General features: G+C 43.6%; 1 protein-coding gene across 3 annotated transcripts in view; it reads left to right on the top strand.

Moving 5' to 3' along the window:
- Positions 1-27,907, top strand: part of npas1 (neuronal PAS domain protein 1) — a 77,901-nt gene that overhangs the window by 35,311 nt on the left and 14,683 nt on the right. For all 3 annotated transcript variants that reach the window (XM_049577180.1, XM_049577178.1, XM_049577181.1), the window contains 4 exons: positions 8,356-8,523; positions 9,933-10,171; positions 24,634-24,701; positions 26,705-26,794. In XM_049577180.1, coding sequence (XP_049433137.1) covers positions 8,429-8,523; positions 9,933-10,171; positions 24,634-24,701; positions 26,705-26,794 — 492 coding nt within the window. In that variant the 5' untranslated portion in view covers positions 8,356-8,428. The remainder of the gene's footprint in view (positions 1-8,355; positions 8,524-9,932; positions 10,172-24,633; positions 24,702-26,704; positions 26,795-27,907) is intronic.

The following is a 27,907-nucleotide window of genomic DNA, read 5'->3' as shown; positions in this document are numbered from 1 at the left end:
GCCGCTGTAAAGTAAATAACAACATCAAACCATCACATAGTGATTTCAGGTTTTCAGGCTTTTTTTTCTCCATAATTTGCAGGTGTTGTGGTCGGAGGCTCGTCACATGAAGTAAAAGTCGGAATGGTTGAACGGTTATTTCTCAAAGGAAAAACATGTGTGCAAATGTAAAGGTATCTGTGTGATTTCCTGCAAGGTTCCCTATTTGCCTATTTGCGTGAACGTCTGTGTCTGTCCATATGTGGATGTTTGTGTTACACACCCTCTGAATGTTTCTCCAAAACCTGTGCTGTAAATTCTGCTGTGTTTCGTACAGCCCCAGCAGCATCATTTGCACACACACCTGCTGAGATAGCAGGTGCTTTAGATAAATTCAAACCAAATAACTACCTGCAGTACAGAGTCCCTCTTTCATGTGTCAGAGTGTTTCTATATAAGAGTTGCTGTCCATACTTTTATGTAACCCGGCAGTTTTTAGCAACTTACTAAAAACAAGCATTTTTTTTTTTTTTTATCTTTTTCCAGCTTTTAAAATGTCTAGTTGACTGTTGCTTCGATAAAGAGAAGCAATGCACGTTTGTAGCAACAACAACTGACACGAAACAGGGTTAAACCGTGTCATCACATGTCCGTGGTACAGTTTATACCCTGGCCCGCTGAGCAAGTAAGCTTCTCCATCCGTTCCAGTTTTCGCATGTGCAAGATGCTTTGGTCGTGACCCACGTTTAGGCCTTTTTATTCGACCCAGACGCAGGTTCCTTCTTTGGCTTTTGGGTTTAAGCAGCTGCGGTTCATGCCAACAGGCGACTGTGTGACAGACCCTAACTTGGATTACTTTGCGAGAGTACGAATGTCGGCAACAAAGTGTCCCGTTTAAAGACGGCAGATGGAACAAAGTTGAATTTAATTTAACAGTAATAAAGAGTTGTTCTGCGAGTGAGCAGCCAGTTTTGTTTTGCTTCCCCTTTAAAGATGAGCGCTGATGTGTGTTTCTGATTTTGCTGTGAGGTTAACATCTGGTTCTCTTTTCAAGTTAGTTGTATTCTCTGTTTTCATTTCATAAGATCACATGAGTGGATAAATTAATAGCAGCAATGTATAAAGGTATCTGGGTTGGCAGACAGAAGCAAACAGTCACTTTTCATGACTCATTGACAAGTTCTCAGGTAGACAGACACCTCACCTCTCCCTCCCCTCCTCTTTCTATTCCTCTCTTGATATTTTTGTCTCTCTCTGTTGCTCTCTTACACACACACACTAAGGTGGTCAGTGTCTGGCGTGTTGACAGACAGCCGCTCACACACGTCTTGCTCCCGGCGTGCATGCGTGCGTGTGTGTGTGTGAAGAGCGTTGACAGACAGTGTGTGGGTCTGTGACAGAGGGTGTCAGCGCGGTGTCAGGGAGATGTGTTTAGTGTCACACTCTGCTGACCTGATCTCCGGTTGGACTGTCCACTCCGGCCCCGCTGTGGCTCCTTACATAACCCCCGCTGTCATTCACACGCCGGCCTGAAGGGATCCACCAGGCTGCACGCACACGCACGCTTATGCACACACACATGCGGTTACTTAGTGACGTGCACACGATGTATAGGCATCTGCACTCACAGTCACATTTCCCTCTAAAGTGGACGTCAGATCAGGTGCAAATCTTCCTCACTATCCCTCCTTCATGTCCTCTTTCTTGTTCTTAATATATGCCATGACATAATGCATAAGTTACATAAATTATCTGGAAATATTCAAACAAAGCGCCAAGCTCCGAGCAGTGTGTGGGAATATAGTATGAGGCCAGCGGGTATCATGGTTTCCCCAGTGTGCTGCAAGACACCTACACAACTTGTGCAACTCTTATCAAGAGTTTGACTCTGCTCTGAGCTCTGACATTTGCACCATGCTAATTGAAGTGTCTGTATTAGCATGTGGACATCTCTGTGCTGATGTGCAGAATGATGGTGTGCTTTCAAGTCCTGCTATTCAGTACACACGGTGGTGTGTGTGTGTGTTGGAAGGAGTGAGTGACCCTGTGTGCTGTGCTTTGGCCTGTGGTTATTTGGAGGTCAGTGCTGATGTGGTCTCTGCCTGCAGGAGTGGATTTACCATCTTCTGCCTTATAGAGACCTGCATCCACTTAGCTGACCCACAGTCAGAGGAAGAAGTTTCTGCCTTCTTTCAACCTTTTTCTATTTGTTTACCAATAACTTTTACACTGTATATGGATATTATCAGTATTCTCTTTACATGTGACCACATTGGCATTCCTTTTTTGAAATAAGAAGCTTTTATCATCGACTTTCCTGTAAGTCACGCTTTAGTCACCTTTATCCCGGCCTTACATCAAGGTCGGGGTGTTTAACCCCAGAATAGATTGCTGCTATTATTTTGACCCAAGATATTTCCTGTCAAGTAGGACAGTTAACTTCATAATAGACTGAATATTTTTACTTTTTGCCTTTCTTTTAATTGCTTTTGATTCTCAAAGTTACATAAGTAACATTAAGTCTCTCTGCTGAACCATTTGTTGAAATCTTCCGCCTGTCCTGCGATCACTCTCACTGCTCTCTCTCTACCCTTTTCCCTAATGTGCTGTGCTACTTCTGCTACAGGGTTAAAGCATTTAAACTGAATATTTTGTGAAATCATATAAATTGCATATTAATTTAACATACTTGCCTATTTTATGTGGATTATTTTGTAGATCCTGTCGCTCCAAATAAGACCATGTTGCTCCTTTATGTTCTGAAGAAGTGCCTTGTTGTTCCTAAAACTGCCAGATAAAGTCTGCACCCGTCTTTGAGTTATTATACTCAAACCTTTTTCATTACTTTAAATATTGAGCGTGGAATGACATCCAGTTTATTTGAGAAAAATCACTGGAGAGCAATCTTCAGAGAATAGGTAGTTTTTCTGGTAAACACTGTAAATATGGGATTCTGTGCACCGATACTTTCAATTTCATATTTAATACAGCGCAGGTGAAGTGGAGCATTTCTTTTGTGTATACTCAGGCCGAGGTAGATGGTAATTATGACAGGCATGGATTGGATTCCGCGTAGCTCCACGCCCGTGAGGAGTGGACATCAAAGCAACACTCACCAAAGCCCTCTGTAATAAAAGAGGAGGAGGAGAAAGATATTGATTACCAAGGGTGAACATTAGCAAATCTCTTTCTCTCTCCTTTTTTTCATCTATGTCTTCATCCGTCTATCATTTCTCTCTCTCTCTCTCTCTCTTCCCGTCTGATTTGGCTCCCTCCGCCTCAACTTATGCTCTCACCCTCCCCCATACACCCTCCATCCACCCGTCTCCCCCTCTCTAATCATTTATTTATCGCTGATCTCTTTATTCTGTATTCTTCCAGTTTAGGGACGGTCCACGCTGTGACTCTATGTCGCTGTTTCGCACATACGGACTGTTATCATCATTCCTTTACACCCCTTTTCCGAACCCTCCTCTTCCTCCTCATCACCACAGAGATACCTGGGGGCGGGCGGGGTCACTCTGGTCCAATCTAACGCTGTATTGATTCCATTAGATAATTAATGACCCAGGCAGGGGCCAGGGAGGAGCAAAGAGGGGGTTAGGAGAGATGGGGGGGTGAGGATGATGGGAGAGGCGAAGGGGGTGGAGGAGGGTGAGGGAGAGAGAAGGCGAGGGGGGGACGCCAAGGCCCTTGAGAGTTGAAGAGAACCTTGGGTTGGGAATGATCCAGAGTCGTCAAGGTCAACCGCAGCCGGCGCTCCGATACGGAAGCAGAATGCCGAGCGAGTCAGAATATGGAATACTGATAGAGAGTGGGGGGGAGAGATCTTCATGTCCAGCAGCTGTCGATTGATCAGCGGCTGAAAAATTGTACATTAAAAAGTCTTTTGACTTCCAAATCCTGAGGTCCAACCGGGGCCGTAATGCATGATAAGTAGTTTTCAGCCCTCCAACCAGAATACCAAACTTCCAAACCCCGGACGCTCCAGACACTCATTTACAACTACTCAACAACATGAAAGGCAAGATAGAAAACTAGCTACATCAAATATTCTGTTCATGTTATTTCCAACCATGTTTTCTACATCTTCCATGATATTGAACGTTCTCTGTTTGATAAAATATTATTCACAGGAATATCTTACATCGCTGTTGTATGTGTGCTTCTCTTTACCTTTAGATAGAGATAAGTAGAGACGGGTGGGCGTTAGAGCAAGAGAAGGGATCTGTCTTAAAGTGTTAGCACTAAAATTTTATTTGAGTGAACACTGAAAAATTACCAGAATGACTGCTGTACACAGTTTTGATGTTAAGTGAAAACTAATGTCAGCGTTTGCCGTATTTGGGAGGCAGTTTTTGACCTTTCATCAGTCGTAGACAATTGAGAGGTGACAGGAAACAAGGGGAGAGTTAGAGGGGGTGGTGCTTAATGATGATCCCATTTCGCAAATACAGTTTGATTTGCGAGCACCGCTTAAAGGCACATTGCAAATTGTGACAGCATCATGATTCACAAATGACTGTCAGTTATAAATTGAAACTGAATAAGCCCTTCGAGGGCAAGAGTATGGTTTGTTTTTGTGTAGTGAAACGTGTCAAAATTAACAGGAGAGGAAATTATCGAAAATTGCAGCTTGTATGTTGCAAATTTCATATCAAAGGCCCCAGGGACGTTTCGATCATGAGTACGAAAACATACCTATCGTCTGTATTTTATCATTTTGTCCTAATTGAAAAGGAAAGAGATGTAGTTTGTAGATTTTCCTCAGTGTTTCTTCAGAATTTGGTAATTATAAAGAGAAAGATATCAGAAAAAAATCTTCTTCCTCCTTCTGTTGTAAACTCTACACTGCATAGGCTTCGTGCTGCTCTTCACCTTGCATGATCGCAGCGTGCATGTCGTCTCCAGTGGGCTATGAGCGCTCCTCTGCCTCCACATTCACAGTCTTGGCCAGCCTCTGTATTGGGCCCCAGGGGTTGGGGAGATGAGGCATAAAACAACCATGTCTCTACCTAGGGGAGCTGGTGGCATGGCAGTGGGGCTATTGTCTGTCTGCGTGCTGTTTGACTTAAATGTGTTCATTTGCCTGATGCCCCTGACTCCCTACGGGGAGGGGCGGCTCGGGGAGAGGAGGGGCACGCTAACGAACCTCTGACAGCTGGAGGCCCTAATTAAACGTCCCTGCTGAAAATAAACAGAGCGGGAGCCAAGCGAGCAGCCAGAGAAAAACGCACGGCAAACAGCGGCTGTGAACGCTTGCCGTAGTGCCCTCCGCTCTGTTGCTGTTGAGACCGTGCCAAGAGAGCACGGCTCTATAGGGTAGAGGTCTCAAACACACACTCACGTATACACACACACATATACACCACACTTATGAATATGTAGCACTGCAGCAACACATTGCGAACACCTGCGGTCACACTTGATACAGGTTGATCTCTACAGCTGTGGGCGCAGTATATTTTTACACTCAGTGCTCTCAGAAGTCACACTTTCCTTTTCTATATATTTCCCACTGTGCCATTACAGAATAAGTCGACTCAGCTCTATTGAGCGGATTGTTTCACACTCTGTCTAGATGACACTTCTGACATTCAGCCTGTTGTGCTGCTAGCTAGCCGGAGCATTAGCAGTCAAAGTGGCGGGGTCCATTTGGGTGAGTGCATTAATGGGCCGCCCAACCTGCGACAAGGTTATGAGGCTGATTGAATAATTACTGTGGAGGCCCCTGTCCATTACGCCCCTGTGTCTGCCCAGATAGAGGGAGACGCAGAGAGAGATGGAGAGATAGTTCGAGACAGAAAGATGGAGGGAGAGATTAGATAAGCACAGATAGGGTCAATTAAGAGATAAACATTCAGGTATGGGATGGAAAAGGGTTGTGCATGTGTGTTTGCGAGGCTGTGAAAATTTGAGAGTAAACTGTTTTCTTCCTGTGTGTCCTTTTGATCTCTCCGTCCTACTGTACGCAGCCTAATTTGGCATGTAGTACATTTATCCAGGTGAGATAGAGAAGGTGACAAAGGTGAAGTTGTTAGACAGAGGTGCTCTGCCCTCTCCTCGACCCTGTCTTCTCTTCACCAGACTCTCTGAAAAGAGGACTGTCAGTGTTGCAGGCTGGAAGCTTTAGAGGCAAAAAATATATAGGTTTCCTATAGTTGGATGAAGCTTTAGCCTTATACATAAGCCTTGGACAAAATATTCTGTCAGTGTAAGGGCCCTGGGAAGAGGTTAAATCTGGGACTGGAATATTAACCAGATTGATCAAGTCTCTTACTCACTTGAATTTACTTACATGGCAATCAATTTTAGAGTAAATTCTCTGAATCACACAAAAAAAACCTTGAAGGAGCGACAGCGGCCATTGATATCTGATCAGACATTTAACCCTCCAACTGGCAAACAGTTCAGTCCAGAAATCGAGAAACTTAAATGAGCCGTACTGTAATTAATCATGCACTGATAAATTTTTGCAAAAAAGTTAATATATCTTTGACGGTTTATTGATTTTATATAAATAATATATGCTTATGCCTACTCCAGTTATCTCCTAGTGCAGCACAGGGTACTACAAGTTCTTGTAGTATTGCCTCTTTTGCCACTAAGCAGCATTGTTCTAGGGATGGCAACGTCAGTCAGTCCGCCACTTTGCTGTAAACTGAGGTATCTCATTAACTGTCATGAAATGTGGTACAGATATCCATAGTGCCCAGAGAAAGAGGCCCACCGACTATGGTGATCCCCTGACTGTTCCTGTATTGCCATCATCAGGTCAAAATTCAAATTTTAGCCAATACTTTGGTTTATGATCGAATATCTGTATGACATTCCCGTCAGCCTCAGGTGCACTTTGTGTTCACTGTTAAGTAGCAAATGATGCTAAAACGCTAACCTAATGCTGAACATGGTCAATATTATACCTGCTAAGCATCAACATGTTAGCATTCTGATGTTAGCATTTAGCTCAAAGCACTGCTCTGCCTCCGTACAGCCTCGCAGAGCTGCTAGCGTGTCTGTGTAGACCAGGGGTGCACCGTCAGGAGAGGCAAACCAGGACAATGTTTTGTGTCCCCCCCACCCCACTCCCCCTCCACCCCCCACTGAAGCTGATAGTTTTAACACTGACTTAGGACTGTTTAACAATAGGCAGCAAACAGTTTTGCTTAGCTATCGCTGCTTAAAAGTACTAAAGGTAACCAAATGACCCCAACTTCCCTTTCAACAACTCTCTTCTCTGTGTTGAATCCCTCATTGACTCGGCTGCCTTTGAAATTGGTCCAAGAAGTTTTCATGCATACATTTAATGTTGGCTGTTTTAGCCCATATTTGTGAAATGATATCTGCCAAACCTGCTCAGCTTCTGCTGACCCCTCTTAGCCAAGGTCAGCATAGCCATGCTCAAACTCGAGACATAATCCATTTTCTTCTGCCCCGGCAAAGCTCTACTGACTTGATTGTGCTGACCCAGCCGGGCCAAAGAAAGAGAGAGTTAAAGAGTGAGAGGCAGTACGAGAGAGAGAGGGCATCTCAGGCCCAAGGGCATGACACCGCGGTGCTCCGGGCCACACTAGCCCTTTAAATGTCAACACAGCAGAGGGGAGGGAGGGGAGAGAAATGGATGAGGAGCGGCACTCTGTTTGAGGACAGGGAGGAATATTGGCAACTTCCGCTGTAGGAGGGTAGAGTTGGAGACTGGCAGCAGGCAGTAGGCAGCGGACAGCATGTGCTTCGTCTTTGGAGATGTTTTCTTTAAACTCCAGTCGCGGACAAGTTTGAATATTCTCTCAGGGATGAAGGGAGACATTTGGAGATCTGTGATTTCCAGCTTAATTGTGACCTCAAAGGGTGCTCAGTGTTTTGTCTTATGTCTATTACCTTGGGAACAGTCTCTGACCTTTATGTGAGGAAGTACATACAGTACCTAATTGCTCTCTCTCAACCTCGCCACCTTCTTTCTTCCTTTCTTTCTCCCTCTCTGTCTCTCTGTTAGATGAAGTAAGAAATAAGATGGGTTTTCATCCGAGCATTTTAATGCAAATTGTATTCTATCAAATTAAAAGGGCTGAATGGGAAACTGAAAATGGAGATAAAATGCCATCATTTTTCTTTACTGAAAAACAGGCTTTATGCTCACTCTGAGCCTAAAAAGTATTTCATTGAAAAAATACATTATGCAATTTATTGTGATGGAAACACATTTGGTAATTTAAAAAAAAATGCTAAATTTGACATCCCAGTGTGCTGTCTCTTGCAAAAGTTTAAGTAGTTCATGACTATTTGATGGCTGTTATTGGTGAATGAACCGACCTCACTAGACTGTTTTTCCTCTTTCATCTTTTTGTTCCTCCTCTGCTGTCTCTCATGGATCTCCAGGTCTGACTCTGTCACACCCTCAGCCAATCAGAGCCTTCGTTAACAGCGGCGTTGGCACGTGATTGGGAGAAGGATGGCAACCATGCCATTTGTCAGCGAGGGGAAGTGCGTGAGTGTGGAGTGGGATTTCCTACAAGGACTACTGGCCAAGCCTCCCACCCTTCCCTGGTGAGACATGGCACACACACACACAAGCACACACACACAGACACATACACACAGGCTGATACTGTATAAGCCTGCGTGCATGCCCATGAATTAATCTCTGCAAGGTGAAATCCATGCATTAACACCCTTGCGCACACCGACAGCCTGAAGAGGAATTTCCTATCAATGAAACACAATCCAGGAGACATAAGTCTGATCTCCTCAGTGCTACATGTAACCTGTATTGTTGCTCACCTGCCAATCCTGTCAGAGTCGTGAATCCCCTCCCCTTAGTGGGAGATTAAGTAAATTTGGCTGGAATTATTAATGGGCAGTCATTTACAGGCGGATATAAAAACTAAGCAGAATCAATGTGTGTGTATTGATTGTTCTCGGTGGCTGGGGTCGAGGCAGTATAATAATGAGATGTTACAGAGGCCTGGCAGCGTGAGTCCACAACACACACACACAGTTTTTACTTATTAGAGAATAGCAGGGAGAAATACAACAGCTGTGTCAGCTGATTAAGATATAAACATATGTACACACACTATGTACAGCCCTTTTCTTTGTTCTGTTCTTTCTTTTGCTAATGCATCCTCACACACACATGCACACACACCACTCACACACACCACTGGTGGTCTTTCTTAGGATGAGAATCAACAACACAGATACGAGGGAGAAAGGCTGGTTCTTCTTTCGCCTCTCGTTCTCTCTCTCTCACACACACACACACACACACACACACACACACACACACACTTTATTCCAGCGCAGCACCGACACAAATTGTGAAGTGGCTGTGACAACATAATTCCACCACTCAGGCCCCATTGAGGAGAGTCAATACCCAATCAGAGAGACAGGCTACCTGAGCCCCGGCCCCCCTCTGTCACTCTGCCCCTCCCTCTCCTATTGATCCCTCAATCACGGCTTCAGCTCAGTAGCCCGGGACCAGATGAGAGGGAGGGAGAGAGGGTGAGAGAGGGGGGCTTGGAGGGAGGAAGGGAGGGAAAGTGAGAGATAGGCAGCGAGAGATTGTGTGCATGTGTGTGTGTGTGTGTGTGTGTGTGTGTTCACATATGGATTGTGGAGCAAATAGCATTATTAGGACTCTGCTCTGCCTGATAGAAGAAGGAGTTTGTCTGTAATTACCAGGCCAATCTGCAAGAGATGGGTCAGAATGGAGATTGTTTCACTTGAATTGCAGGAGCCGTTACCATTATGTGTACTGTATTTATGAAATGAGTTTTCTGGATTGATGCTCAGGTCATTTATACAGCGCAAGAATCAATCAACAGGTGGTCAGCAAATGGCCGTTATGATATACGACACCTTACCAGTGTTGATATTCAGACTCTCATGTCTCTCCTCCGCGCGTTCCTCTATTCTTGCATTAACGCACCTTTCCCTTGTTTGCCTCTCAGTCTCCAGAACCTGCGTAAAGAGAAGTCTCGCAATGCGGCTCGTTCACGCCGGGGGAAGGAGAATTTCGAGTTCTTCGAGCTGGCCAAGATGCTGCCTTTGCCAGGGGCCATCACCAGCCAGCTGGACAAGGCCTCGGTCATCCGGCTGACCATCAGCTACCTGCACATGCGCACCTTCGCCAGCCAGGGAGACCCACCCTGGAGCCCTCTGATGGAGGGAGACAGCAACTGCAGCAAAGGTGAGCAAAAGGGAAACGTTTAAAAACTGTAAAGAAGAACTGCTAAGCAAACTGCATCGCTTCAGTCCACAACGCCACTGAAGAATTTCTGTTTAATCCTTCCTTTGACTTTGCATGCAATCACACGACCGCTAAACTATGATTTGCGTTCTGCCTGAACACCCAGTGAGAAGGAAACAGGGTTGTAGCCACTATTGAGGACACTGAGGTCATGTCCTCAGTACTTCCTCTTCGAATCTGAGGTTTTAGGGACAAGGAGAAGTGAACATTCTGCATTTTGTGGGCTGATTCCAGTATTTTGGACTCAATATACTTACATTTGATTACTCTTGGCACAATGAAGGATTTATACTGTAATTTCCCCACCAGATTTTGATACTGGCAGTCTGAAGAGGGCAGGAAACAGTGTTTAGGCCTTCATGTTGGGTAATCAAATTCCAGTGACTAAAATAAAAGATCAAATAAGAAAAATATTTAAGGCCCTTAATTGTAAAACTTTCCTTGGGTGGTGGAGACTTGGACTCATGATGTCATGATGTTAGTATTTTTAAAATCCTGGCTACAACCCTGTGAGGAATATCTTTATAATTTATGAATTATTGACACTTAATATGCACTTTGATGATGGCAGCGTTCAAGTATGCAGTTAAATGAAACATGTTTGCGACGGATCATCTCTCAGCTTGGCTTTCAGGCCATTCAGCCTGTGAGAAAATTATACAGCAGAAATAAATATGCTGACATTTGTTGCCAGTGGACACAAACCACTGAAATCCCCGCGTCCGTCCATCTTACATCTCTCTTTCAATCAAAAGCAGTCCTCAGCAGTCAGATCTGCCCAGTTACTGTCGCCCACAGAGACACCCCACGCCACAAAAATCCAGTTCGGACCAGGACAATTATCCAGTCCTCGATTAACGACCATAATTACTTGTGCTGTGAATGTGACACAAACACGTGTCCATTCACAAGCCTGTAAACATACATGTGTGTATAATCATACAAGGACTCTCCATAGGCTTTAAATGTACGTGTTGTGTGTAATTCTGTGTGTGTGCATGAGATAGATGATACACAAAGAAGGAGGAAACTATTGGTGCGATTTGTAATTACAGAAATTAACTATATAACGAGGACAGTGTAATTATACAGCCTGTCTAATTGCTACTATTACTGAGGGGAAACGATGCAGCTACAGTACAATTAGAGGTGTGTGTTTGTGTGTGTGTCTGTGTGTGTGTTCATGCCTGTTCTTTTCTAATTTGAGGAAATGTGAGCAAAAAAACAGTCATGTTAATAGCACGTTTGTGTGTGTGACTGTGTGGGGCTTACTACTACACAAGACTGTATGAACTACACACTCCTGATAAGATATAATGGTTTTAATGGTATAATAAATTGGGCTGAGTATCAATAGTGGCGCCATTGCAATACCTGAGTTATGGCACCAATACCAAAACAATACTTTCATCAAAATCCTTTTTATAAATAACAAAACCTGCGTTAAAAACTGGGGGGTGGAGCTTTAAAGATGTGGTATTTACCAGTCAGGAATTCTTTAAATGAGAGATGCTAATGGCTACATCATGGAAAATATGTGATCCAGTGTTTTTGGGAGAATACTAAAAGTCAGAATATCTCGGCCTCTGCTACTTCGATTTTAACCAACCTTTTTTAATCTGCCTCTTGTACAGTAAGTAAGCCACAGGAGTGTGACAGTGAGCCAGCATGGACAATACCAGATTTCAGAAACTGAAGCATCCATCCATTTTCTGTAACCGCTTATCCTCTTAAGGGTTGTGGAGGGGCTGAAACTGATCGCAGCTGACACTGGGCGAGAGGCGGGGTACACCCTGGTCAGGTCACCACAGGACTATCACAGGACTGACACACAGAGACAGACACCCATTATGCTCATATTCACATCTAAGTCACCAAGCAGGGGTGTAAATATGGAAAGTGCAGATGATTCAGATTGCCACCTCGGAACTACACCTGTGCTCAAAGAAGAACTCACATTCTATTAAAAATATTGCCCCAAAAATGCAAACCCATATTTTACTTTTCTTTTCCTTTTTGGTAAATTAGTCAGTAGTGATCTATAACAATATTATATGCTTATTCTACATAAAATAGAAAAACCATACCTAATTATATATATATAAAAAACTATCCAACTAAATTAATAATTTCTTATTTTCTTTGATATTTTTGTCATATACAGGTATGCGGTAATGATTGTTGGGTAACATCTATGTTGATGTTGCCTGATGTCAAGTCTCTATTTGATCATGTGACCAGACGATTCGATACAGTTGCTTGTTTAGGCGCAAAATCTGTCAAGACTGACAAGATGAGCACATCTACAAATCCAGTGAACAGTCATGGCTTTTAAGCATAAAAGCGGCAGTAAGAAAGGACGAGAGAAACGAACAGGTGGAAGAAGTAGCAGCACTCCCTAATTCAATTCAATTCAATTCAATTCATACTTTATTAAAGACACATCTCAAGGAGAGGTCCATAGCACAATAAGAGTAAGACTAAATTAGATTCACTTGGCTTTTTGTTAACAGTCACCAGGTGTATGTGTGCTCTTTATAACTAGTAACGAGCGTTCACTAGGTCCTGTCACGATAGCGTGCACTGAGGCCCATGGTAACTGCTTCATGCCACTCACACCAAGTAATCTAACCTGCATGTCTTTGGACTTGGGATGCTGGAGAGCCTGAGGAGTGAAAATGAAGCAGCTAAATGGAATTGAGCCATCATTAATTGTATTATTTACACCTGTGCTTCTCCTACTGTGACATGTCAAAATGTCTTTTGAAAGTGAAAATGGCCCATTGATGTTCAAAGTGGCAGGCACTGTTTCACTTTCTGTACATTGATTACGTAAGGTACATAGGTTTTACTAATTGCAAAACATTACAGGACATTATGAGAATTACTGAACTGAACACAATTAGTAGGCAGTATGGACCTGAAACTAGGTATGGGACAAAATATAAGAGTTCCATTTCATTATCCTGGCCAAAATAATTGTGATTCACAATATGACACTGATAATTATCAAAATATGCTTAAAACTCTTAAAATAGGACTAAAACATCAATCCATCACTTTGCCTTACATAAAAAATAAATATTGTTACTGCATCACAGAGAGAACACACATCTTTTTTTCTTACGAAAGCCAGGCTTTACAACTATTTGAAATGTCGCCATGTCATTCGATATGAAATATGCCAATATTTGATTGAGATCTTTTGCGTTTTTTGAGATTGGTGCAAATGCAGCCTGTTTTTGAATAGTCTTTTGTAATGTTCGTCGTCCAGCAGTCTCTTTGGGTGCTATTTGACATGATCATCATCATTATCCTGATGAAGGAAGTTCACTATGATCAACTTATTGTGTGTATTTTTTATCATGATCCATGATTTTTGACAGTTTTCAATATACTACACACTCTTTTCAGTTGAGTTTCCCAGCCATAAGCATCTCATGATTTCACAGGAATACCTCGCCGTGCACCAAAAGCATCCCACTCAGAGAGCTCATATTGTATTATACATACATGATGAGCCCTAATCTATAGCCACGTTATCAAAAAATATACATTATTATGGGTGAACCCATTGGGATCCATCGATATCTCATCAGCCATGCAGCGCTGCACATTCTGAATGTCTGAGTGATATCCATACACCGTGTAGCCCACAGCCGCGGCCTTGACTGAGCTCTGCACGTAGTGAATTGTTTTGCCTCGGTGTTCCAGGCTCTCCTTTGGCCTTGATAGAACGTACCTGTTTAGAAAAGTAGGTGTGCGGGTAGCCGTGCTGTCCTGTGCATGAACTGGAGGTGTGGTAGAAAGACAAATGTGAGGTATGCTGTTTACACCACAATGAGAAGCATTTCTCGTACAAATGTGAACCATAACTGTGGATATATAGAATCCTGCAGCGGCTGCGCGAAGGTCAGAGAAAATTGTGAGGCATTTGAAAAACACAATGAATCGCGTGTCAGCTGCGGTCGGTATTACACCCTGAATTATCTTGAACATTTGTTCCACCAGGTCGGGATCTGATATCTTGAGTATTTTATTAAATGTTTGGAGATTTTTACAAGCAGGTCACACAGTCTCAGCGGGGCCAGGGCTGAAAATGCGATGCTAATTTGGACATCAGTTTGAACAAGTCTACCCACAATGCATTGGCAGGGTTTTAAGTGTGATGCATGACTTTAATTCCGTTAGTGGAATGTGGTCAGAGATCCAGCTGAAAGGGAGAAGAGGACGGAGAGGAGGGGAAGGGACAAATGTAGAAGGAATAAAGACAGAAAGAGGAGAGGAAGGAGAGGAGTCTGAAGAGAGAGGAGAGACGGGGTGGAGGGATGGCGGGGGGTTTGCATTCCTCCACTCTCCCTCTTGTCCAAGGGTTTTTGGACGGGCGAGGGCCAGCGGAGAGGGAAGGAAGGTGGAGGGTGGAGGAGAGGAGAGGGATGGAGGAAAGGGGAGGGGCCGGTGTGGCTTTTGTCTGCTTCCCACGTTTCAAAGCCAGTCTTGAAAAATGAATAGACAGAGGAAAATCAATTGCATGACCTTCACAGAGAGAAAGAGGGAGAGATTGAGAGAGCAGGAGAGGGGGGAAAGAAAGAGGAGAGAGACAGATTATGGAAGGAGGGAGCAAACGAAAAGGAAAGGCTGAAGGGAGGAAAAGTAAAATGACCCATGATATTCATTCCCATTCTGTGTGTGAGGTGTGTGTGTGTGTGTGTGTGTGTGTGTGTGTTTGTACCTATTTGCACAGCGCATTGAAGGACTAAACCCTTTTATTTGAAGCCATTTATATTTCAAAACATCTTTATATTGAGTAAATTTTGCTTTGGGGAACAGTTTCTTTTTTCTGTTTCTCTGCCTTTTAAATGTCCCGTTAAAGCATTACTCCACTTTATTTTAACCAGAGCCTTATTTCCTATTGGTTATGATTAAATTGCCCCCCGGACTGTAATGTGATTACAGCAGCAATGTTGCTAAAAAGCAGTCTTAAGGGGCAAGAAAGGCAAGTGAACAGGGCCCACCTTTGATCTGGATCAGAATGATCCTGATTTGGAAATCTCATCTTTTGCTATCCAGGATCAGCTAATCCACTTTATTTGTTTTTGAATCATCCTCATCCAGAAAGAATATTAAAGATTCCCAAATCTGGATAACCAGTGCTCTAAATGGGACTGCATATCACAATTTAGACCAACCGCTGTATTTAAAGAACAACAGGTAGAACGAATGAGGGACGAAATTGTTAAAAACTTCTTTTGACTGTGTCGTTGTAATTATTATAAAGCAATGCACAAGAGTTAAAATTAATCTCAAACATTTTCATTCAAATTAATCTATGTTCGGTCACTCTCTATCACCGGATGATGTAAGACAATGGCGATTGAGCCTATGACGCACTGATGAAAACCTTTCATTTGCAGTATCAAGAACTGGGTGTCTGTGGTGGAACATACTCATATGCATACTCAAACACACTGCAATTAATCCAGTGTCTTACTCAGCATCCTGTTAATCTGAACCACATCTATGTTGTGCTCCGATGTTTAGCTAGCTGCAGGATCTTTACTAGCAGCTACTCCCTCGTAATTATTAACGGTAGTAGGCATGTAAAGTTTGGTCTGTGTTACTGAGCGAAAGTCCATAGTATTACAAGCAGACGAACCATTTAACCTTTGCCCATAAAAAAAAACTGTTATCTGAGCATGTTTGAGGATGAAAAAGAAGATATTAACCCCAAAATAGGAGAGAGGACAAGTTCAGGCTTGCCATCGCTTATCCCTGTGTCACATGACTCACACACTGCAGTTACTGATGATGGCCATAGGTGCTGCCAAAGAGAACAAGACGGAGATCTTTTGAGATTTTAACTTAAAGTTATCTTTGTTTGATATTGACGGCTATTTGAAGGATTATTTTATGGGGACAGAATCCTTACATTTTTTGTTTTACTTTACTGTACTTAAGAGTCTAATAGGTAGCCTAATGTCTACAACAGTTAAACAAATCAACTGCTAAATATAAATAGATGTGTATATATTTGACCAATTTAAAAATGTTATTACATTTTCTTCCTAAAATTCACCTTGAATCCACCTTCCTGCTGGGATCAGGGTAATCCTGATTTTTGGATCAAAGGTATCCCAGTCCTACGAAAATTTTTTTGAAAAGCACACACTGAGGCTTTAGGGGCCGTACACACTCCACGTTTTTTGCGCCTTCAAATTCATTAATTTCTATGTTGACACACGACAGGTGCACTCAAATGCCAGAGTGATGACATCGTGGCATGCACACGTTCCCAAGTGCCCTGAGTTCAACTTTTGGAGCGCAGCAGCGCACACTGCATGTCATGTGACCAGGAACAACCAATCATAGCCGACAGATACCTTTCCCTTCTTCCGTAAATATCAGCCTTTAATAAATGTGGAAAAGTTGATCATTTTGGTGCAGGGGTACCAGAGCTTTACATCTGTCCCACGGGCGATAGGCCTACGCACTTTTTAAACAGTGCTTGGAAGGAGATCAGCTCTGCACTCATTTCAGATAAACGGTGCCGTGCTTGTTGAGGTTGCTTAACAACTTTAGACACAACCTTCTGTTGCGCTCTTGAAAGCGGGCAAAAAAAAGGCACAAAAGTAGCGCCCAGTGTCCAACCTCGTGTTTTCCAGGTGGATAAACATGCAGCATATGCACAGCCCCTTAAACCAGATCAAAACCAAGACTAGATTACGTAATCAAATCTGTCTTCAGAATCTTTTTTTTTTTTTTTTTCATTTGAAAAACCCATTTTCAAGATTTGGTTCAATCCAATAGCTGGAATCCGTTCAGATTACTTCTGAACAACTGGGCACAAAGGGTCAGACAGGTTGTAAACAAGCTAACAGTTTAGCTGGATTAGCTAAATCTCATTATTTAATGGGTAAAAACAAATATAAGCAGTAGTAACCCCTCATTGGACAAGAAAACAATGCACACACAACTATGCTAAGTACAGTAGGCTTAAACAAGAATCAGAAAGTCAGCAACATCAAGTGTGATGGATGTAAATGTCATAAGATTTGGTAATAACCTAAACATGTGTCTTTTTTTTCTTTTACAAATTAGTTGAAGGTTTGTTTTAAATTAACTCAACACCAGGCTCTAAGGCAGCGTTTCACTGCACACTGGTTTTGAACATATGTAGTGTGTTTCACCTTTGACCACACCCTGAGTCACTGTATGCTCTGGTCAGAGGTGTGCTTTACTGCACATCTGACCACACCCAACAGTGATGTCACTGTGCACTGGAGTACCCTCCTACATCACCTCAGTAATTTACATTTTTGATTGCACAAATTTTCTCTCCTCAAATCTGTGGCAGCTCAACCTTTAACAGGTGCAACACAGCAGCTGGAGAACCCCTCAGTGTTTCACAAGGTACAGTACAATGACAACTCACTGCCAGCAACAGGGCCAGCTCAAGTGTTTTACTGTCTCTGTTAGTGAGGTCAAACACACCTCTCTCCTCCCCAGCGTTGGTGACATTGACTTTCATTCCGCCTCCACTCGCTCCCTCTTTCCCTCGTCTCCTTTCTTTCATTGCCTATATCTCCCTCGCCTCCCCTTCTGTCTCCCCCACCTCCTCGCGTTTTCCCTGCATCTGCCTCCCCTCTAATTCACGGCGTTTAAAGCAGCCGGGGCTTTTAAGGGAAGTTAATTGCACTCAAATTATGTTCGACCGCAAAAGGAGTGAGGGAGTGACGGAGGAGAGACAGAGAGATAGAGAAGAGATAGATGGAAGGAGGGAGGGATGGATGTCAGAGTGAGAAGATAATTGCACCAGAGAGGGACGCTGCGATTAGGGTCACTCTTTCTCCCTCTGTCTGTCGAACAGACGAAACGTCACATTTGGATGGTAGTAAACAACTTGGCAGGTGATCAGGCTCTTGTTTTGAAAGGGTGAAAGTACGGCAGCGGAGCCAAACTTGAGAGACAAAGACGGAGAAGAAGACAGAGAGAGGGAGGTGGATGGGAAGAAAGAGGGGTTCACTGCATCTGTTATCTGTTTGGTTCCCATGGTAACATCCTAACCTGGTTTAAAAGGTTGACACTATGGGGGTGGAAAGGGAGGCGATGTTCGTGTATATGGTTATGTGCATGTAGGCAGGGGGATGTTTGGGTGTGTGCGCGTGTGTGCGGCCATTACTCATGGACTTAACTGGGACTAAATTATGTATTAGACAGAGGTATAATGAAAATCATTCAAATGAAATTTCTATCTTTTCTTCTCATGGAGCGCTGGGGAGACCCCGAGAATTGACCTGCGAGTCAGACCATAATTAACGTGTCCGATCGCGCCCCGTCCCATTCTGTCTCCTATTCCCACAATGAAATTAAACCTCGCAGCAGAGTCCTGGGGAAGCTAATGAAATGGGAATGTGACAGAAAGGAGCGATCAAAGACCTCAGGTGCACACACGGGTCTGCAGCCAGGACTGTACAAAAGCACGTACACGGAAGCACAAAAGATGTTTGTATATTTACATAAACAGTTTTAAAGGATAATGCCAGTTTATTACAATCTTCTTGTTCTCCTCCACTATTTCTGTGACAACATTGTACTCACCAAAATAACTGCTGAGATCTGGGAACGTGGCAGCCATGCTACAACAAAGTCAGACGGGGTAAGGAATGAGTCATCAGACAGCAACACTTAAGGCTGATTACCTAAACCACTATTTGGAGGTAAAACCACAAGCTAGTGCGAAAGGTTGGCGATCATCCTGCATGACTTATATTACTGGCACATGAGATTTGTGTCCAAGTGAGCAACATTACTCACTTCTCAGCACTCATTGTGTATTTCCTGTAAGTTTTGGGCAAAGCAGGGAAGGGTTTAGGGGGATATATTGGCAGAAATGGAATAATATAATGTAATGAATATGTTTTCTTTAGTGTATAATCACCTAAAAATAAGAATTATTATATTATTACTAGAGCACTCGGAGAGCGCAGTTTTCGTGTTTTTGCATTGTCATGTTGGCTGCAGTAGTTTGCAACCCCTCCACAATAAGAGCATCGAAAAAACACAGATTTTTTTTACGTGAAACTTTTTATACAATTTTTAAATCACTGGGTCTGTTTGTTTTGGAGAGGAAGAGACCTCTGTCTGACAGTAAGATCCTCCTGAACGTCTGAAACAGAAATAAGGTGAGCACACATTAAGTTATTAGAGAAGCACATTAGCAGATGCTGGGCAAGCCACCCATCTGTGACGTGCCAAAGAACATCGCAGAAAAACTGATTTGCAACGTGAAACAGCTTTATTCAGTGTTTTTACCAGTTTTAATCAGCTGGTCTGGAGGAAGGGACCTCTGCAGATAATAGGCTCCAGCTAAAAACCTTCTAAACAATGAACACTGAAGGAATTCTAACTGAGAGAAGTTTCAGCTTGTTGCAATCTGCAATCTTCACTCCTAAATGCTACGAAATCCCCCTAAATGTTACTCACTGTTCCTTTAAACACGCCACAAGATACAAATACACAGCAGTGTGAAGTATAAAGTGTTTTAGTTCAGTCTGACAACTGCTGAAAAAAGAGCTTAGATTTTCACCATAAATAGATCCTACTGTAAATGATCTTTTTAGAGCCTAGCAGGTAGCGAGGGTAATTTTTGCAATTTGCTTGTATTGCATGATTCAGTTAGGTTATAATCCAGATCAAAATTGTTTCAGTCCAATTTAAAGGAACGTCAGCAATGAAGAAAACCGCATAACAGCAAACATGAATGTAAACAGTGAGTGACTTTATTCATTGAAGTGGCTTTTCAAATTTTTCATGGGGATGGACATGCATTTAACACTTTGACACTTCTCCCACCAAATTTGCTCATGTATGCAGGTTTTTTTAAAACTCGTTCAAGATAGGTGATAGACTGCTCTCCCATTGCCAGTAGACCAGTATGACTTTGGCTTTTTTCTTCTTGGTGTGTCTTGTTGGGAAGACAGGTTAGTAAACAGTAGAAAGCAGCATCGAGGCCAGTGGGCAGTGGTTGCTTCTTTTTTGTATCTCTTACTTACTCAGTTTCTCTCTCAAACTCTGTGCTGACTAAATTTTGAACAATGTTTGAGTCCTTCTTGGGGGGCCTCCCTGGTGTAGTGGTTAGAGCACTCATCCTCCACGCGGACGGTCCGGGGCTCAAATCCTACTGGGGTCGACGTCAGCAAAGGCATGCGGTCACAAGAGGCTCCCACCGCCGAATCAAACGGGATCGGATTCCCCAAGGAGGCTGCTGGATAAGAAAGTAACTCTTGAATCTGTGCCAAGTCCTCAACAAGGACGTGTCTCAAGCCCATTGTAGTCGGGAGGTTCCAGATGTAAAAGCAGATTCAGTTTGAGCGCTTCTTGGATGGAGACAGACAGGATTTTATTGCGGCTCATCATTGCGCCACACCGGCAAAGGGATTAAAATCAGCTCATCTACCCAGTCGTCATCATTCAATCACTGCTGACCGGAGCTGAATGCAGCTGGAGCCAATAACTACCTGTGACTACTGCAGAGTCATGTCCCGGGAATGAATGCCAATTGTAACCTTTACCATTATACAAAAGCCAAATGTTAGTAGTTTTTTGTTCAGTGGGACTTTACAAATTCACACAATGCAGTTTGGTTAGATTAACGCCCCCGTTTTATTCCAATTCAGGCACTACTTATTGCACAAGAAAACTGTTTGCAGACAGCTACGGTAGGTGAGGTAGGTCAAATTTGAACCAGGGGGTAAAGTGTGATGGGACAGTTTGGGTGATTATTTTGTTGTTTGACCTCATTTTCTCTTCCAAATAACTTTGGCTGCTTCAGGTGTTTGTTAAGAAGCTTTGTGAGTAACTAGCTGCTTGTGTTTTATTTCTCATTTGACTTTAAGTTTTAGTGATGATGCAGCTATCATAGATCTCAGCAGTGGACTGATTACAGTTGCAATAAACAACTTTTTTGTGAAATGAGGGATCATTACCAACACTTCGGGTTGATGTTGTTCAGATAATCTGGCTACACTGCCGGTTTGTTAACACCTGTCTTACTGAAATTTTCCTTTAGATGACAAGACAAGGTATTACAGAGGTGATAATATTTAAAGACACAATCAGAATAATGCAAGGCCCTGACACACACACACACACACACACACACACACACAGAAGTAGGGGTTCACAGCGTCACTACAGAAGGATCTTTGTTCTCAGGGTGAGATACGAACACCGCTGTGAGACTCTCTCTTCACATGTGCGCACGTTTGTGCTTGTGTTCTCACACACACACACACACACACACACACACCAGGTCCAGTGTTTTGGTTTCCTGGCTGCCCTATTGTACCCTGGCAGTCTTTAATAAATGGTCCTCTGTGTATTTGTGAGCGTGTGTGAGTGTGTAGACTCATCTGTCAGCCCTCCTGGCCTCTTGTCACATCCAGCGTTTCCTTCGCCCTGCTGACACTACTCAGCGCTACTGATCACCCGCCATCACCTTCACTCCTCTAGGGATCTGTGGCATGAAACTCAAGACACACACACTCCATGTATTTTCTTTCAATTGTGCATGCGGCCTGCACAAACTAACATCACGGTGTGTGTGTCTTGTTTTTGATTCACTCTCATACGGTCATGATGGGGGTTGCTTCCCTCAGACTCCCCAGCGCTGCAGCTCCATCGCAGCCCCACAAGGGAGCCTGATAGGCAGGCAGAGAGCGAGATGGGCTCCCCATCCCCCTCCAGGCAGCGACTGGCTAGGCTGAAGGGTCCCAGCACCAGACCCCCTTTCATAGCCCTGAATGGACTTGCCTTATTTATATTCACACTCTGTCACACAGGGGGACCCCAATCTCACAATGCCACTGTGGCTTTGTCCGGCAACTCTGTATTTATGTGTGTGTGTGTGTGTGTGTGTGTGTGTTTGTGTGTGTGTGTGAGTTTGTGTGTGCGCACGGGTATTTGTGTTGTTTAATCGGAGGGCATGTTGCCGCTGTGTAGTCTGTGCATGAGAATTCATTGCTGTGTGTATTCCTGATGTGTGTGTGTGTGTGTGTGTCTATAGCTCTAATGGAATGCCTCCCTCCTCTATTCACCGAACCCACATCACAAGCAGGCAGCTGGGCGATATAGTGTGATTGTATATGTGTGTGTGTGTGTGTGTAGCTGTGTGTGTGTCTGTGTGTGTGTGTGTAGGTGTGTGTGTGTCTGTGTGTGTGTTTGTGTGTGTTCCGACCCTCCCTCTGTGTTCAGTTGTAACCCAGAGCAGCGCTTTCATTTTCCTGTCATAACGTGTATTGATTTCCCTCAGCCTTGCAGCGACACACACACACACACACACACACACACACACACACAGATATCTGATGATCCTTAAAGTTGCACACACATGCGCACATTCATATGCTCTTGTACACACACATTTCGCGTGCACACATACATAGTTTGTCTCCGCCGGATAAGGAACATTGTGTTCAAAAGCCGCCCTGTTGGAGTGAGATTACTTCTCACGTATGGTCGCCACTTTTGCAATCACACACTCGCAGGTGCACACACACACACCGTCACATACTCTTTTTGACATAAAACAGTAAATACGGCTGATTGCTAAATTAATCTTCCACGTCACTGCAGCCCCTCGTGCCCGGCTTTGCTTGGGAGAAAGTGATCACTCTCGCCTTCCTTAGTGTTTTCTCATTTTCCCTGCCGTACCCTCTCTGCTCCTCTCGTACCTATCTTCACCCCCCTCCCCTACCTAACCACCTCCAACTCTATTTGTATTGTAATTGCCTTGGTAAACAGCACCACTTTGGCACTGAAGCAGCTCTGATAGCTTGTGTTTGGGATGCATTAAGAGTGGCGATGCAGACACCATGAGTGTGTGTGCGTGTGTGTGTGTGTGTGTGTTTGTTTGCGTGTCTGGCAGCAATTGAGTAGTGTGCGTCACATAGCATCCCCTCCGTATGCTCAGTTTTTTTAGACACGCAACCGTCTCAGTCGATTCTTCTGTTTATCAGACATGATTTGTTCGAGTTTAGCTTTTCATTTTCAGTGCAGATTTAAAGACATCACAGAAATGCAGCATTATCACCAGCCCCAGACGTATTTACAGATAGTTACTGTAAATCCTAATATTTCACAGCTTTATTAACCCAATCTGAAAGTGGCTAAGTTTATTAATATCCTGATCCCTACAAGTTTCCACAGAGTTACAGTACGCAGCTTCTCTTGGAGTTTTTCACCTTTTGTAGTTATCCAGAAAAGTGAGCTGGATAAAAGTTTGTAAGAAAACAGGCCCCACGCCTCTTTCCTTCCTAAATTTTTTTTTGCACCTTCGGTCTTCTAAACTGACAGATACAGACAAATTCAGTGTTTATTTGAGTATTAGTAGAGAGACAACAATCAGTGGAGAGAAATGGGAAACAACATGCAACAAAACTCCACAGTGGGACTCAATCTGAGGACATTGCAGTTGAGACTCCTTAAACCCCTCAAAAACCTCCTTTTAAATACCTTATTTTACAGTGTAGCAAAAATTACGTCATTTATATATCTTGTCTCTGCAGTGCAGTATGTGGTAGATGGACAGATACCATGTCAAATCTGTACTTGACATGGCAAACTAAAACTGGAATCTGGGTGTTCAGGATGACCGCAGATTTCATTATCGCTCTCAAAGCTTTTGAATAAACTTATAGTATCAAGTAAATGTTGATGTCTGTCAGTCAGTACGTTTACATGCAGATTGAGAAAATCAAATCATTGGCTTCGTCTGACTGAAACCGGACTTTTAAATGCATGTAAAGAGCTTAGTCCAACTGAAATTGGACTATCCGTAGCTCGACTAACACACCTAGATAATTGGATTGAAAATCAAACTATTGCTGCATGTATCCACTTAGTCCGACTCAAGTCGGACTCGGCGTTCTGCGCATGCACCACTTTTTCTTTCGTGGGCTTTCGATGAAGAAGGAGATGGCGTAGCAGCAGTGCAGTAACTCCCAGAAAAACAAACAAACAAACACCATGGTGACCGAGAAGCAGAAGACGCACTTCTGGACAGATGAGGAAACTACATTCATGCTCTAACAGCTAAAGGAGCTAAACATTTTGAAGTTTATGGATGGTATGAAAACATGAAACACGGATTTATATAAAAAAGTTTCTGAACAAGAACCGGAACTAGTTCAATACGCACTGTATTAAAAAGGACACAGCGCCGCCTATCGAGGGGGACTCAGACGTACTTGGTCAGAAATGCGATTTTCTCTTCTGCATGTATACACAGACAAGACGAGAAGTCCGACTTGACTGATTAGCTGAGCTATGAGCTTAGCTCGACTACTGCGTGCATGGAAACGTACCGAGTGTCTCATGTGTGTTTGTCTACTTTCTCTCCGCAGTAAGACGATCATCTCATTCCCTGGCCACTGACATGTTTGAGCAGCACCTAGGGGCGCACCTCCTGCAGGTAACAACCACAGCACCCACACTTTCCTCCTCCTTCTTCTTCTGTGATAATTATTATGCAACTTCATATGTTTACTTTATGTATTTTAGATGTTTTCACTGTAGTGATTAAACTGTGTCACTATCCTGTCTCCAAAAATGTCAAACTGCCTGTTTTTAACGTTAAATTTTTAGGTAGTCCAGGGAGTTTTATTTAGTATGAGAAGTAGGTAAATTTTAATTTTTTAATTCCTCCATTTATCTGAAAAGTTTAAAATCTATATAAGGCTTCCTTTGGACAGTTGTGCTTTAATGTTTATGTAGGGAAACTTTTGCTTTTAGGAATGAACCACGAGGTCAGTCTGATCCAGGATTTCCAAGCACATTTGTCTCATAAGTGAGTGCATTGTGCCACAGTGTGTCAGTGCTTGCGTGTACACCTCAAATCTTCTTCAAACTCCAATCGCACACTTTCCCATTCACACACATAGACACCCACACATTTCATATACTTCAGATGCTCGGATGATATCATTGGCTGCCAAAGAATGCCTCCCTGAGCACTGACAGATGAATGGAGCCTGAGGGGGATTCTGGGGCAGGAGGGCTACAGGGATGACGAAATACAGGATGTAGAGACAAAGAATCAGAGCTGGTGTGAAGAAGGTAACACTGCAGGTTGTGGTTTAGACCGGGAGGAAGCTGAGGGAGGAAAGATGGTTGGAAGTGCAACCAAAGCAGAGAGGGATATAGAAAAACTTGAAGGATCTTAATGCCTTATGTCTTATGTAAAGCACTTTGAATTGCATAGTTGCTGAGAGGTGCTAAACAAATATATTTGCCAAGTAGGAAACAGGTAGGAGTGGGAACAGGTAGAGAGAGGGGGAAAAGAATAGACGCTGAGAATTTAGAAGTGAGAAGGTTGCGGTAAAACAAAGAAACGTTACATATGTCTGCTCTCCTCTGGCATTTTAAAGAGGAAGGGAGGCTTAGGGAACGGCGCTGATAGAAATCAAATTAACGCTCCAGAAAAACTGTATGATTCTTTCCTCCCAGCCGTCCTCCCGCCGTAATAGCCTGATAATTGCACTTTAGTTCTCCGACATTCAGGCGGCTGGTTTCTCCTCGCCGCGACACACGACGCCCCACACCCCGGCCACACATTTGCATACTGGATGTGTCAGTTGCATAAATTACCACTGCCACTTTAAGCACTGGGCCGCCAAAATAGCAATCATTCTTCTAGAGCAAAGTGGCCCTGGTCTGTGTGTGTGTGTGTGTGTGTGTGTGTGTGTGTGTGTGTGTGAGGCTCACTCCTGGATGCTTGTTATGACGATTAATATTATTCTCTGAAGCAGTCCTCTCTAATGGCCTGGCTGTATACCTTTCACTTCTCATTAGAATCACTGCAGGCTGTAATGACTCTGGTTCTATCTGCGTCTGTGTCCGAACCGGTGTCTGGGCGGGTGTTTACATGTGTGTGTGTGTGTGTGTGTGTGGCCGGAGACACAGGATGAAGCTCTGGTTCTGAGTTTATTACAGTTGATTGAAACAGCTCTGGTCTATAAGCTCAGTTTCTCGTGTCTCTTTGCTCTATTTTTTTGTGTGGGTTTGTGTGTGTGCTTGTCTAAATGTCTGACTTTGTGTGTGTGTGTCAGTGTGTGTGCGCACACATGTGGCATTTTTGTCTCAGTGCTGCTTTCTGTGTGTTTAGTTATGCAGGCCTTGTTGACAGCTGTTGTGTGTAGCTGCAGCTTGCATCTATGGGACTCATTTCATGTCTGTTCACATTCATGCGTGTGTGTGTTTGCGTGTGTTTGTGTGTGTGTGAGCGCCTGTGCTTGTGAATTGAGAGAAGAGGCCACAGGGTGACGGGTTGTTTGTTCTCTAGCTCATTGTAATTTGTTCGATACACACTAATTGCTCTAATTTGTCTGTCTTGTTGTTTCTGTTTGCTGTTATGTGTGTGTCGGTGTGTGTGATGTGTGTGATGTGTGTGTGTGTGTTTTTTTTTAATGTGCACAGTCTCTGGATGGCTTTGTGTTCGTGGTCAGTCAGGAGGGACGTTTCCTCTACATCTCAGAGACAGTTTCTATCTACCTGGGACTCTCACAGGTAAGACGACCTCATTGCACACACACACACACACACACACACACACACACGCGCGCTAGAATAATCCTTTGTACACAAGTGCATTTGCACACATGTGCCTATCTTCTGCTTACGCTTTCATATCCCCTCCCAGGAGTGTGTGTGTGTTTGTGTGTGAGTGTGAATATCTTTGACTGCACTCTTCGCGCTCATCTCTGGAGTGCAACTCTCACGGGGGCAATGCCGCTCTCTCTCTACGTCTCTCCGCCACCCTCTCTCCCTCTCCAGGTGCTCACCTCTGTTGATTGCCTGTGGCCTCTTGTACTGTGAATGTTAAGTCCTGCCATTTTGCCCAGATGCATAAATAATAACAGTAATTACTGGCCCAGCAATCAAAGTGTCGCCCCAGCGCGCTGGGCCTGTCTAGGGGAACAAATCGATAGGCATCTTAAAAGCCACATTGATTGTAGGGAGGGGGAAAAACACCAAGGGGGATGGGAAGATAGATAGAGACAGCCGGAGAGAGAAAGAGAGGGGGAGGAAAGGAGGAGAGGTGTGATAAGAGAGAGATGTTTGGAAGTAAGAAGAATCAGTACAGCATGAGAGAGAGAGAGAGAGAGAGAACGAGGGAAGTTAGTGCTACAATAACAGAAGTCACTGAGTGTTTTTATAAGTGTGGAAATTCGCTCTGATTGAGTGTCTGCCCTTGGCGACATCAAAGGATAAGTTGAGGTTTTTTCCACTCTATCTTTGCACAATACTCACATGCTGTATGTACATTGAAAGAGTCATTGGTCACTGTTATCATATCCACTGTCTATACTGGCTGCGAGGCAAAATCCACAGTCCTCACTCTGTAGAAATGCACCGTGGAGTCAAGTGGGTATCTGCCAAAGTTACAGTCATTTTAGTAATGACTGTAATGTACGAATACCACATGGGCAGTGCTTCCCTGCCGAGCCATGGCAGAGGGATGCTTTGTGCTGGCCTCATGTAGTTTTGTCTCCAGGACACCACACAGATATTATGTGACAATAAGGACCCAGTGAATACACACTCAATTTGGTCAACATGTTCTCACTCCCAGCTCGAATATGCAGTTTGATCAGTGGCCCTACGCTTCAAACTATGACG

The sequence above is a fragment of the Epinephelus fuscoguttatus genome, linkage group LG5, assembly GCF_011397635.1.
Source record: "Epinephelus fuscoguttatus linkage group LG5, E.fuscoguttatus.final_Chr_v1".
In the NCBI taxonomy this organism is placed as follows: Eukaryota; Metazoa; Chordata; class Actinopteri; order Perciformes; family Serranidae; genus Epinephelus; species Epinephelus fuscoguttatus.
Note: the sequence above shows the minus strand (reverse complement) of the source record. Positions and strands in the feature narration are given on the sequence as shown.